This window comes from Notamacropus eugenii, chromosome 5 (assembly GCF_028372415.1).
Source record: "Notamacropus eugenii isolate mMacEug1 chromosome 5, mMacEug1.pri_v2, whole genome shotgun sequence".
Taxonomy (NCBI): domain Eukaryota; kingdom Metazoa; phylum Chordata; class Mammalia; order Diprotodontia; family Macropodidae; genus Notamacropus; species Notamacropus eugenii.
The window spans coordinates 191,299,401-191,311,813 of NC_092876.1; the positions used below are offsets into that span (position 1 = coordinate 191,299,401).

Consider the following 12,413-nt stretch of genomic DNA (forward strand, 5'->3'; position numbering starts at 1 on the left):
ATGGAGGAATTCATAACTAAACAGGAGATAGAGAACATCCTGAGTACCTTTGATTACATCAAATTGAAAAGTTTTTGCACAAACAAAGCCAATGCAACAAAGATTAGGAGGGAAGCAGAAAACTGGAAAAGAATTTTTACAACTAGTGTCCGTGACAAAGGCCTCATTTCTAAAAATATAGAGAGAACTGAGTCAAATTTACAGGAATACAAGCCATTCCTCAACTGATAAATGGTCAAAAGATATGAACAGACAGTTTTCAAAGGAAGAAATTAAAGTTATTTATAATCACATGAAAAAATGCTCTAAATCACTATTGATTAGAGAGATGCAAATCAAAACAACTCTGAGGTACCACATCACACCTATCAGATTGTCTATCATGACAAAACAGAGGATGATAAATGTTGGAGAAGAGGTGGGAGAGTTGGAACCCTAATTCATTGTTGGTGGACCTGTGAGCTGATAGCACTATTCTGGAGAGCAATTTGGAACTAAGTCCAAAAGGCTATGAAAATGTGCATACCCTTTCACCCAGCAACACTGCTTCTAGGGCTGTATCCCAAAGTGATAATAAAAATGAAAAAAGGACCCACATGTACAAAAATATTTATAGCAGCTCTCTTTGTGGTGGCCAAGAACTGGAAATCAAGGAGATGCCCATCAATTGGGGAATGACTGAACAAGTTGTGGTATATGAATGTAATGGAATACTATCAGAAATGCTATCAGAAATGATGAATAGGCAGACTTCAGAAAAATCTGGAAAAACTTATATGACCTGATGCTGAATGAAGTGAACAGAGCCAGGAGAACCTTATACAAAGTAACAGCCACAGTGTGCAAGGACTGTTTTTGATAGACTTAGTCCTTCACAGAAATGCACAGACCTAAAACATTTTCAAAGGACTCATGATGTAAAATGCCATCCGCATCCAAACAAAGAACTATGCATCTGGAACACAGAGTGAAGCAGACTATTTTCTGCTTTGTTATGTTTTGTTTTTCTCATGGTATCTCCCATTCATTTTAATTCTTCTATGTAACATGACTAATGTGAAAATGTGTTTAATAGGAATGCATGTGTAGGACCCATATAAAATTGCATGCCATCTTGGGGAGGGAGGGGGAGAAAATTTGGAACTTAGGGAAGTGATTGTTGAAAACTGAAAACAAATAAATTAATTAATTTGGAAAAAAAGAAAATGTATATAATAACATTTAAGAAATGTACATAAAAATCTTGTATGCATGTATCTAGGATTCCCCTGGTATTATGGAAACAAATAGTTTATGTCAGACCATGTCTTTGTAGTTACATCATTAACTAAGAGTTATAGAGAATATATGACATCATTCTTTCTATTGTTTATTGATTTTCAAAAAATATTGACTTCATAAGCAAAGTATAGCCTAAAATCTCTTTTTTAAGTATGGTAGCTTCCACATTCATAAGTTTTGAAACAACTTTAAAACAGAATTAAACTATGTAAATAATTGTTCAATAATCCACTAACGTTGAATCAATTGATTTATTATTACACATTTACTAAGCACCTACTCTGTGCACAGGCATTAAAAGAAGTGTAAAATGTAAGATATTCTCAGCTAAATCAATAAATGTTGTGAATTGCTGTTGCTATAATTGTTGTTATAGTTCAAATGTTTCAGTCATATATGTCTCTTTGTGACCCCATTTGGGCTTTTCTTGACAAAGATGACGGAGTGGTTTGCCATTTCCTTTTCCAGTCCATTTTAGAGATGAGGAAACTGAGATAAACAGAGTTAAGTGACTTGTCCAGGCTCATACAGCTAGTAAATGTCTGAGGCAGGATTCAACTTGGGAAGATGAATCCTCCTGAGTCCAAGCTCAGTGCTCTATCCACTGCACCACATGGCTGCCCCTTTGTCCTGAATAGATAGTACAAATGGAGCCAGAGATGGAGTACAATATTAAGCCATATGACCTTGAAAAAAATGTACAGTGCCTAAACTCCTTGCTGCTCCAAAATTACCATTAATCTTCTAGGTGTGTACATAGATGTAGGAATTCATAGCCTGTGAAGAATCAAAATTACGAGTAACCCAAAGGCCACAGGATAGACTCATAGTGGGGTGACTAGTTTGGAACATATTACTAAGGATGATAAAATGTGTTAGGAAAGACACAAATGACTAGGGACAGAAGTAGCCTGATTATGTAGCAAAAATGAGTATGAATGCTGTGTTGGCATTCCTGAGACCTTAAAAAAAATCAGAGGCAGTTCTATAGTGTGTTATTTGGATCGTCTATGGAAGATTCAAGTAAGGACATGGGCAAGAACTGCACAGAATGAGAAGATATGGAAGGGTATAGTCTGCTGAAGGGAGTACCCCCAGAGAATAAATTGCAGATTCATCAAAAAATATACCTCTCTATAAAGTGTTCTGTGGTATTTCATCTTCCTTTTCTCTAAACTCTGTTACTTGAAGATAGGAAATAGGTTTTCCCTATCTTAGTATTCCTTCCACAGCATTTAGTGTAGTTTCCTGTACAAAGTCAGCATTTCAAAATATTGACTGAACCATGAAGCTCAAAAGGCTTTTAAGAGTATTTCACATACCTTTTAATATTTTTGGAAATGGAGCTGATAATAGCATGTAAGTTATACAATTGGTGAACCATCTCTACATGAAGCAGAAAAAAAAATATTGGTACTATGGTTTCTGTGGATGAGAAACATGATAGAAAGGAAAGAATATCCCAAAGCCTGGACAGTACACTGATTTGTTGAAAAGGAGAAAGAATCCGGACTGGGACAACTCAGGGGGTTTACTATGGAGATGTCCTAGTAAGAACTCTCTGTTCCCAGGTTGATCAAGAAGAGTGCCTTGTCTAAGAATAGATCTTTAATAAATGGTTATTGAGTTAAATCGAATGAGCTGGATTGAATTAAGGAAGGCAGATTGGTATTGGAGTTAAAATCCATTGTAGGGATGAACTAATTTCTTCTGAGACACATTTCAGGCAGGCTGAAAGATGTGAAAGTGCCCTAGAACAAACCAGCAGAAAGCTTCTGATAAGTGTTTGTTAAATTCTTTGTTGGGTAACTGTTTTGCAGGCCAGTTTCTGAGAGGCAGAGAAAAATCTTCAGCACCTAGATTCATAAGGTTCTGGGAAGAAGTCTCAGACAGAATTGTTTCCTCTCACCTGAGAAGAATCTATCACAAAAAGAATATGTGCACTCAGAATACAGAGTTGAAAGGAGAATCAGGGCACATGATTTGAGCCAAGGACACGGAGAGAGAGACAACTATCACATACTCCAGCAATTTTTCTGTAGCATCTATTCTTGAAGAGTTTCATGAGGCACTAAGAGGTTAAGTGACTTGCCCAGGGGAAAACAATTAGTATGTGACAGAAGCTGAACTTGACCCCAGTCTTCCTGCTTCTAAGGCTAAATTTTTTCCAGCTTTTTTTTTTTCTGTCACCTCTGTCAATCTGCTTTCCTTTATAGTTCAATGAGGAAATGTTCTCCCTCCCCTCTCATACTTCAGCCCAAAGGATTCTTGGTCAATTTGATAGGTCTCTCACCAAACATATTTTTTCCTGGTCTTCATAGGGTATGTTCCTTATCCAGCTATGAACTCCTCTTTTGGGTATATCACAGGTCATGGTCTAGAAAACCAAATCTCATTCTTTGACAGCACACCTTTTCACACCCTACGTTTTCCTTTCTCTTACAGAATTATGACTTTTAGCTGGAAGATGAAATGAAAAGACCATTTGTGGCTCCACATTTGCCACAAGTGGGCTTCTCATTTCGTCTTCCAACTAGAAATATATTACATGTTCCTTCTGATTAAACATTCTATTTCCCTATGAATCAGCAGAAATAGGTAAAAGGCAAGAAGTCTGATCAGTCTTGGCAATCTCTACATTATGTTTTAGATAGTAGACACCAGGAAGACATAATGCCTCTGGATTAGAGAAAGCAGAGTCACTCTTTTGCACAGTTATCTTCACTACTTAGGTTGTAAAAAGTGAAAAATAATGATGAATTTCATAATTTGAGACATTAATAGTGATGAAAAATAAAAACAAAAATTGAATTCCTTTTTTTTTTTTTGACAGACTGGAATGGGGCACTTGCGTGTTACAAAAGATGGTCTCCGTCTGGAAGGGGAGTCAGAATTTTTATTCCCTCTATATGCCAAAGAAATTCACTCCAGGCTGGTAAGTAAAGAACAAAATACTTAAAGCTATATATATATATATAGCAGGCAAAATCGAATGCAAACTTTAGTAAGTGCAGAAATCCATAATATTGTAGAGGACACTTCATAGAGCATATATACACAAAACCTTGCTAAATTGTCTTAAAATTCTTGGGAGTTTGGTTATGGAACTAATCTCTAACAACTGCATTTAGGTAATAAATGAAACCAATTTTCATGTACTTCAGAATTTAAATTTGGTGGTCACTGTAATTTAGACCTGAAATGAAAACCTCAAACACAAATAATTTAAGCTTCTATTCACTATTGCAAAGCAATTTAAATTCAAGTGATTTTGAAAGCATTCCAAATTGTCTGAGAAGCTTAAAAAGAAATCTTTTTCACAGTAGGGTATTCTTCACTAATTATAGAATATTAAGGTTAAATAGGACCCTCTATCAGTAGATTAAACATCAGTACTGAATGGTTATGTTAATAAGAGTACAGTAGGACTTTAAAAGCATATCTGCCTCAATATAATCTTCATTTGCCTCCCTGGCATTTAACTCTACCTCCAGGATAGCAAATCATGAAATTAAATTACTGTACAGTAAAGTATAATGCCTCCATGATATGTTTCTGTTTTTCTTCCTGTAGCACAATGAACACAAAATGTATTAGGAGGATTTAAGTTACATCAGATTTTTTTTAAGTAAAAATTTTAAGTGTCCACCTAGCCCTGTCTTGGGATAGCCTGTGAGCATGGAGGCATTGTGAGGTCTGCCATAGTGTTCAACCTTGTTTGTTAACCTTATTATTTATGTAGTGACCTTCAGGAAATCTGTTCTGCCTGAGGGTACCCTGGGAAGCTCCTCAAGTTTCACCTTTAAAATATATGCCTTTAAAAAAATAAACAGGCCCCATGCTACCCTCTATGATATCTCTAGAGGAGGGACTTTGTAGGTTAAAAAAAAAAACTTTTTTCAGGTAATTGAAAAATACTTTATGTCTTCCTCCCATATTTCTGTCTTAGCAAAGAACTGGTTACCCATAGAAAAGTTGGCTTCCTTGCCTAAAGTCAGACCTTATTGTCCCCACCCTCCCATTCAGCCAACTACATTGACTCCCTATTACCTCCAAGATCCAATAGAAAAATCCTTTTTGGCCTTCAGAACCCTTCAGAACCTAGGTCCTTCCTTTCTTTCTAATCTTCTTAAATATCCTTTCCACATATTCTGATCCGGTGACACTGGCCCCCTTCTTGCTCCTCCCACACCACATTCCATCTCCAGTGTTTTCTGATCATTTATCTCCTGTACCTGGAAAGTTCTCCCTTCTCTCCTCCACTTCCTGGCTTCCTTCAAGTCTCAGTTAAAGTCCAGACTTCTACAATAATCTTTGCCAGGTCTTCTTAATCTTAGTGCCTTCCCTGTGGGACCATTCTCAAATCATCCTATATATATTTTAGTAGGTGTGGGTATGTTGTCTCTCCCGTTAAATTGTGAGCTCCTTAAAAAAAAAAAGGACCGGGGTTTTTTGCATTTCACTGTATTTCCAGCATTTACAAACACAGTGCTTGGCACAGAGTAAGGACTTAAGAAATGATGGTTGACTAATGACTGACTGACCTCTAGTCATAAATTATCAAGAATTTTTGCACAACCAGTATCACAAGAGAACCACACTTTAATCTCAGAGTTTATAAAGGAAATAGGAAAAGCTTGCTTTAGAGTTGGAGAATGAAAACACGTACTTAAGGTGACCTAAGAACAATATAAAAGCAATTTATCACTATTCCCATGTTGCTATAGTACAACCTGAATAGATAAATGCCGAGTAAGAATGGAGCAGGGATCAGGAATATTTAGGAGCTATTACTTCACCTTTTAGGAGTTTCTTTTTTGCCCTTCTTTTATGATGCAGGAAGTCTTTTGAATATAAGAATTCTGATTTTGTGATGCACAAAGAGGAAAACAGCCCCATATTTTCCTTGAATGGGGCATCTTGTGAAATATTCTAGGGCATAAAGAAAATAAAAGAAAAGGGTGTTTCAGACATGCTTGTTCTTTAGGCATACATGGAGTCTATAAATGTAGCTTCCTCATAGGAGTGAAAAAGCAAAACTCAAGTAATAATGCTTACTCAGTGAAAATTAGTTGACCTTTGATCATATTCTCAGAAGGGCCAATCTGGTGTTCAGACTCACTGGCTAGAAGGGGAAGAAATTCTGCAATCCTTTATTTGACTGGGCATCAGGCTGATGCAACTTGCCTTTCTTCTGGGCCACCAAAAGGACCCCAGCTAAAATTGGCTTCCAAAAAGAACTATGTTGTCCATAACTCCTGCTCCTTAACCAGCCACCAACCTTCTGATCAGTGCCACTTACTCCTACCCCTCTCAGCTGGACACTGATCCCCTATCTCCACCCTTGCCAGAAGAAATTTAGATTCCCTCTTTCTCTGACTTATAGACTCGCTCCTTTCTTCTCAATAATAGTGGGCTACTCCTGCAGTACAGCTCCCGATGCATCTTAAGGACTCTCAGGCCTTGCTGTTTGCCTTGTATCTGCACTCTTGGGGATTTTCCATCCACTCTGCAACTGAATTCTCCTTCATTGTGTTGTCATTCCCAATTAAAAAGTTCAGTTCTTTGAGAGCAGGGAATGGATTCTTTTTTTATTTTAATTTTTATCCTCTATGTTTAGCAGAGTGCTTCAAACATAGTCAGCAATTAATAGGTTTTTTTCCCCACTAATTCATTCATCACAGGTTCAATATTTTGTCCTCTTAATTGCTCTGGAGAAACAGCTGCTTTAAATTTTTCTGTCTACTGGCAGGAGTGGTGCCAGTGGATTAAGAATTAATTTTCCAAGACCTCACAAGGAAGGGGAAAAGACCTAGGATGGTCCAAAGAATTCTGGTTATGAGGGAATGGAAAAAAAAAGAAAGAAGGATGGGGGAAAATAGCTATTTTCTATGAGTCTTGGCTGCTTGAGGCATATATAAATAATATCCCTTAATTGTTGTATGCTCACTGAAGCCAAGAACTATGAACTATTTAAGTGTGCCTTTGCCTTCTGCTGGTCTTTCACTGCCCTTTATATAATAACCTTTGTGTAACTTCAGGGAAATACCTCAAAACCTGATCATGGGCACCTGTACTACCACTTCTGCTCTGTGATTCTTTTCTAGCATTCAACAGGCATGTTCCTAACCTGAAAACAAAAGAAGGAAAGAGGTTTCTCCCCACAAAACCTGAAGATGTATATTATCAAGCATATGTAGGAGGAACAGGCAAGAATTTGCTTAGGAAGCAATTATATCTCCTTTGAATAAAAAATTTTTGGAAAACATTGCTTTTTAATTTCAGTGCCCTACTGATGTGTTATATTTTCTGCAGTAGAGAAAGACAAAAGAGTATGAAGAATCCTGTCCCAGGTCACAGCAATAACCCTTTTATCCCAGCATTTCATTTGGAAAGAGGCACTATGGGAATTTTTCTTAGCCAGGTCTGATTGTCCTTAAAATGTCAATGAGATATTTTAACTATCTCCAGCTTTCCTTCCTAAGCCACAGCTTGCTCATTCATGAATTTATCAAAATGCTTTTAAAAATCAATTTGGGGTCTGCCTATACAATTTCATGGGATAACATGGGCTCTAATATATCCCTTGTACATTAAGCTTATTTTCTATGCCTCATCTTAGTTGTTGTGAAGCCTCTTTGGAGCCTACTCCTTGCCATACTGAAAGATTTGGTAAATAATTATGTTATAGGCCCTCATTATTGTATACATTCTGATCATATTCTCTATTGACTTCATTTATCTGGAGCACTGAAAATTGCTAGAGTAGTAGAATACGTTCTGGCCCTCTTTTCCAGAGATAGGCTGTTTCTCCCTCAGGATTGTTGAGTACCTGTCAGGTTAGAGTTTCTCACCTCTCTACATGCATCATCTTGAGCCCCCACCAGCTGGACTTGCCCCTTGTTAGAGGCTTGTGATACGCATTCCAGTTCCTCCCAACCACTTTATATCTTTTGGTTTTATAAAGGTATATTTACTTAAAGGAAATAACAAACATAAATTATGCTATTCCCCCACTCACCCCCCAAAAATCAAAGTTCATTCTCTTTCCTGATCACTGGGGAAGGTGGAAAAGGGAAGAGAATGACTGTTTGTATAACACCAGGCACTTTTACAAATATGATCTCATTTGAACCTCACAACAACCCTGCAGAGTAGGAGCCATCACTGTCACCATTTTACATTTGGGGAAACTGAGGCAAATAGAAATTAAGTGACTTGCTCAAGGTCACACAGCTATTAAGTATCTGAGGCCAAATTTGAACTCAGGTCTTCTGACTCCATCAGTGTTCTATCCACTACACCACCACCCTGTCCTCTGAGGAAGGAAGCTCAAAAATTAGTTCAATTCCTACTTAGGATCACTTCCACTAAGTATACCTTCAAAGGCAAAAGCTCTGCAGGATTAGTCCTTGTTTTGGGATAGGGTCACAAAGATCACTCTCAAAAATTATCCTTATTCCCAGGGTCATCAGTGCTATGCTGACAAAACTTAGCCTATATTCCAATTTCCTGATTCCTATGACTCACTTTCTCAACTTTTCTAAATTCCCAGGGACAGAGACTTCACTCCTTTCACCTAGAATGAGAAAGAATGAATGAAAAGTCCATTGATCAAAGCCTGCTTCTGTTGTCTCAGAGGAAAGAGGGCCCTAAGTCATCTCCCCTTATAGAATGCTCCTGCACCATACTCTCAGAGTGTTGAGTCACTGACATACCCCAAGAGCAAGTAAGGGGGTACAGAAGAGGTGACTGATGGTAGTAGGCCTTTATGAACTCCTCAAAAGCTCATCAGAGAGCCTCCCCTTCACCCTAGGGTTAGCTAACCAGAAACAGCTGTGTATTTCTACGCATGTTCCAGTCTTTCCGAAACACCTCCCTTAAATGTCATCAATCACAGTTCTGGAAATAAGCTTCCAAGTATCTTCCATGTAGAGAAGTTACAGCAGCTAAGCAAGCTGTTAGGGTCTGTGTTATGTGCCAGACACCCATTACATTAGTGCTTTAATCTTCATATAGAAAGTTCTCCACTCCTTTGCTCACTCTAATTATCTCTCTCTGGGAACTTTTGCATCTCTATTATATCCTTCTTAAAATACTGAACTCAAAACCTCTAAGAGTATTCTAAATAAAACCACACTGTGGTTTTGTGTAAGAGTTGAATAATATTTTATGTTGCATTGAACTATATAATTCAGTCCATAAACTCCAATGTTATTTTTATCATTATAATTACTTCACTAAGTATTTACATGGTATGTTATAATTAAAAAGATTTTCCAATCATTTTAAAATTCAGAAAAAAATAATAGACTATTATGCCATGTTTTTTTGGCGTTCATTGATATATCAGTTATATGTATTCTTTGTGGGATGAACTTGGGAAACAATTTTCCATTAAATTACTAAAAGCATTGCCTTACACATTTGCAAGAATTTTACAGATAATCTATTCAGCTAAATTGCTGGAATGAAAGCATTTTTTCATTGTAAATATAATTCAGTGTCACTGAACAACTGATTACACATTAACCCTTAAAAATGGATGGGTGAGTAATATAGCTTAATTTCTTGTGACTTGAGAATAGAAATAATTTATTCTCCCCGAAGACAGTTGTTTTATATCTGGACCGCTAAGCACGGGCAGATGTTGTATTCTAAACCACTCTATACCTTTTTACTGGGATAGCACCCCTTTTAAATAGAAGATTATTTTTATTGACCCTTTGATTGAGTTCTCACATGTACCCAGGACCAAATACATCTGATGCTCCAGAAATGAAGTTCAAGTCAACAATAGCCACCTTTTGCACAAGAATTTTGAGTCCTGAACAATATTTAAGGTTCTAAATCCCATGCTGACTTTGGCTATGACTTCTAATGCACTAAGGGCGCATTAGATTAGATTTCCTAACTCCCAGGAAAAAGCATTAGTTTTTACAAATCAGGTTCAAGAGCAATATGGACACCCTAGCTTATAATTGGAAGAATTTGCTTATCTTGCTGAAGCAGATGGAAAATGAAATGAATACTTTACAGGTAAAGATAAACATGAAAAATATATATATATATATATGCATATATATATATATCCCCTTGAATTTGGAGGTATGACTCTGATTATAGTACATGAATGCTATCTTATTGAGTCCACAAGGTGAGGCAAGAATCTGATATAGCATAAATTCACCAGTGATCCTAGGTCTTCGGACAATGCTTTCTATGTCACACTTGAAATCTAGATCTGATTCTTCTGCCTGAAGTTCCCAGAGAAAAGGCAAAAATGGATTTTTGCCATATTTATCTGGATAATTTCCTCCATACAGCACTTATAATCATAGAGTTGAAGCCCTCTATGGGAAGGATATCAAATCTCATTTTGTTTTGCAGATAGACATTGTTCATAATCTCTTAACTTTGCCTTCATAGCTTTTTTTAGTTAGAATATATTTAAGTGATTAGATGTTCCAAAGCCAATTATGTGCTTCCAGGGTTGAGCTGGCTCCACAATTGGCTGGGCATTGTTCTTTGAGGTTAGGCTATTAGACTAAATTTCCTTGTGGCTGCCATTCAGCATAGATTATCTCAAAATGTCTTTGTGCGATTTTAAGCTATCAAAGCTTAAAGTTGCTACTAAAGCTGAAAACTGAAATTGTCCCAAGATGTTTGGGACAATGCCCTCCCCTGGCTACTGGGGAAAAAAGCACAAAAAGAAAAAAAAGTTAACCCAAAGGCCCTTAGGAAATGTTCATGTATCTCCAGAATAGTCTAGCCCAATATACTCAAGTATATCTGTCACAGAAAAGGACATTCATTTGTTTGGATACATTCAAGGGTTAGTGCAGACTTCGGTAAAAGAAAAACAGCTGTTCTTAAAAGTTAATTTCTTTTATCCTTGGCCACTCACAAATCAGTCTGTTCTATGACTATCCATCTTTTCGTTGTTTCAACATTTGTTAAACTTCTTCTTGAATATTGCTGTGCTCGGTGCTGAGAGAAATGAAAAATCTGTAAATGAGACAGGGTCCCTGCCCTTATAAGCTTTACAGCGGGAAAAGACAAACAAATAGCTATAACACATGTGATAGCCACACCACAAATTGTTATATGAGAAGAGCATGAGAGCAGTGTGGAGCAAAATCTGAAAGGTCTTTGCCAACTGGGAATATCAGGGAGGACTTCAAGCACTGGAAGACATTTGAGCTGGCTTTTAAATATATATGTAATAATAGGTAATGAGAAGGAGAGAGAGGCCATATTATGTTGCAGCTGGAGCAAAGAAGCTGGGGATTTGCCTCAGGATTGCAAACTGAACGCTTCCTCCCCTATCTGGCCCTCTCTCTGGGCACTTTAGCGGAGTAGTCCTGGGCATATTGCCTCCTTTCATGGCTATGCCCTCAACCCCTACCACCACCATCACACTTCCACCATTGCCTCAGCAACAGTCACTCATTCAGTTAGCTATCATTCATTTAACATTTACTATGTGGCAGGCAGTGTGCTAAGTGCTGGGGATAGAAAGAAAAGGAAAAACCAGCCCCAGTTTTCAAGAAGCTTATATTCTGATGGCTGTTGTTTTTGTGGTTTGTCCTTCGAATTGTAAGTGAATTCGGTTTAAGTGAGGCAGGGCTATGCAAAATCACCAGCCTCACTCTCTCCTCCAGAGCCATCTGGATCCAGCAGTCTTTTTGGGTGAGATAATGTGGAAACACCTATGTACAAATAAGATATATACAGAATAAATTGGGGGTAGTCTCAGAAAGACATACTAAGATTAAAGATTAGGAAAAGTTTCTTGTAGAAGGTGGGACTTTAGCTGAGATTAGGGAATCTAAGAGATTTGGAAGGGCTTTGGAAGCCAATTCTTCAGCTGTCTAGAAACCTCCTGGTGTCTTCAGATATTCACTCAAGTCAACAGCTTAATTCAGGGCAAAAATTGCTCTAAGAATGAAGAAGTAAAGATGTGGATACAGCAATGTATGTTTCTTCTGGGCAAAGTAGTCCACTTAGTCAGGAATGTAGAGAATAGTGTTGGGAAATTCAGTGCAATAATTTTCAGTGTTGAAGAAGGAGAGACTCTGCGGCCCAATGCCAAGGGGGGCTGTGTCATGACCTTAAGAGCTTTGTGATTA

General features: G+C 37.5%; 1 protein-coding gene across 3 annotated transcripts in view; it reads left to right on the forward strand.

Annotated features, from left to right (window-relative positions):
- SGCG (sarcoglycan gamma) overlaps positions 1-12,413 on the forward strand; it is a 324,273-nt gene that overhangs the window by 181,096 nt on the left and 130,764 nt on the right. For all 3 annotated transcript variants that reach the window (XM_072611724.1, XM_072611723.1, XM_072611722.1), the window contains exon 3: positions 4,115-4,216. In XM_072611724.1, the coding sequence (XP_072467825.1) occupies positions 4,115-4,216 (102 nt within the window). The remainder of the gene's footprint in view (positions 1-4,114; positions 4,217-12,413) is intronic.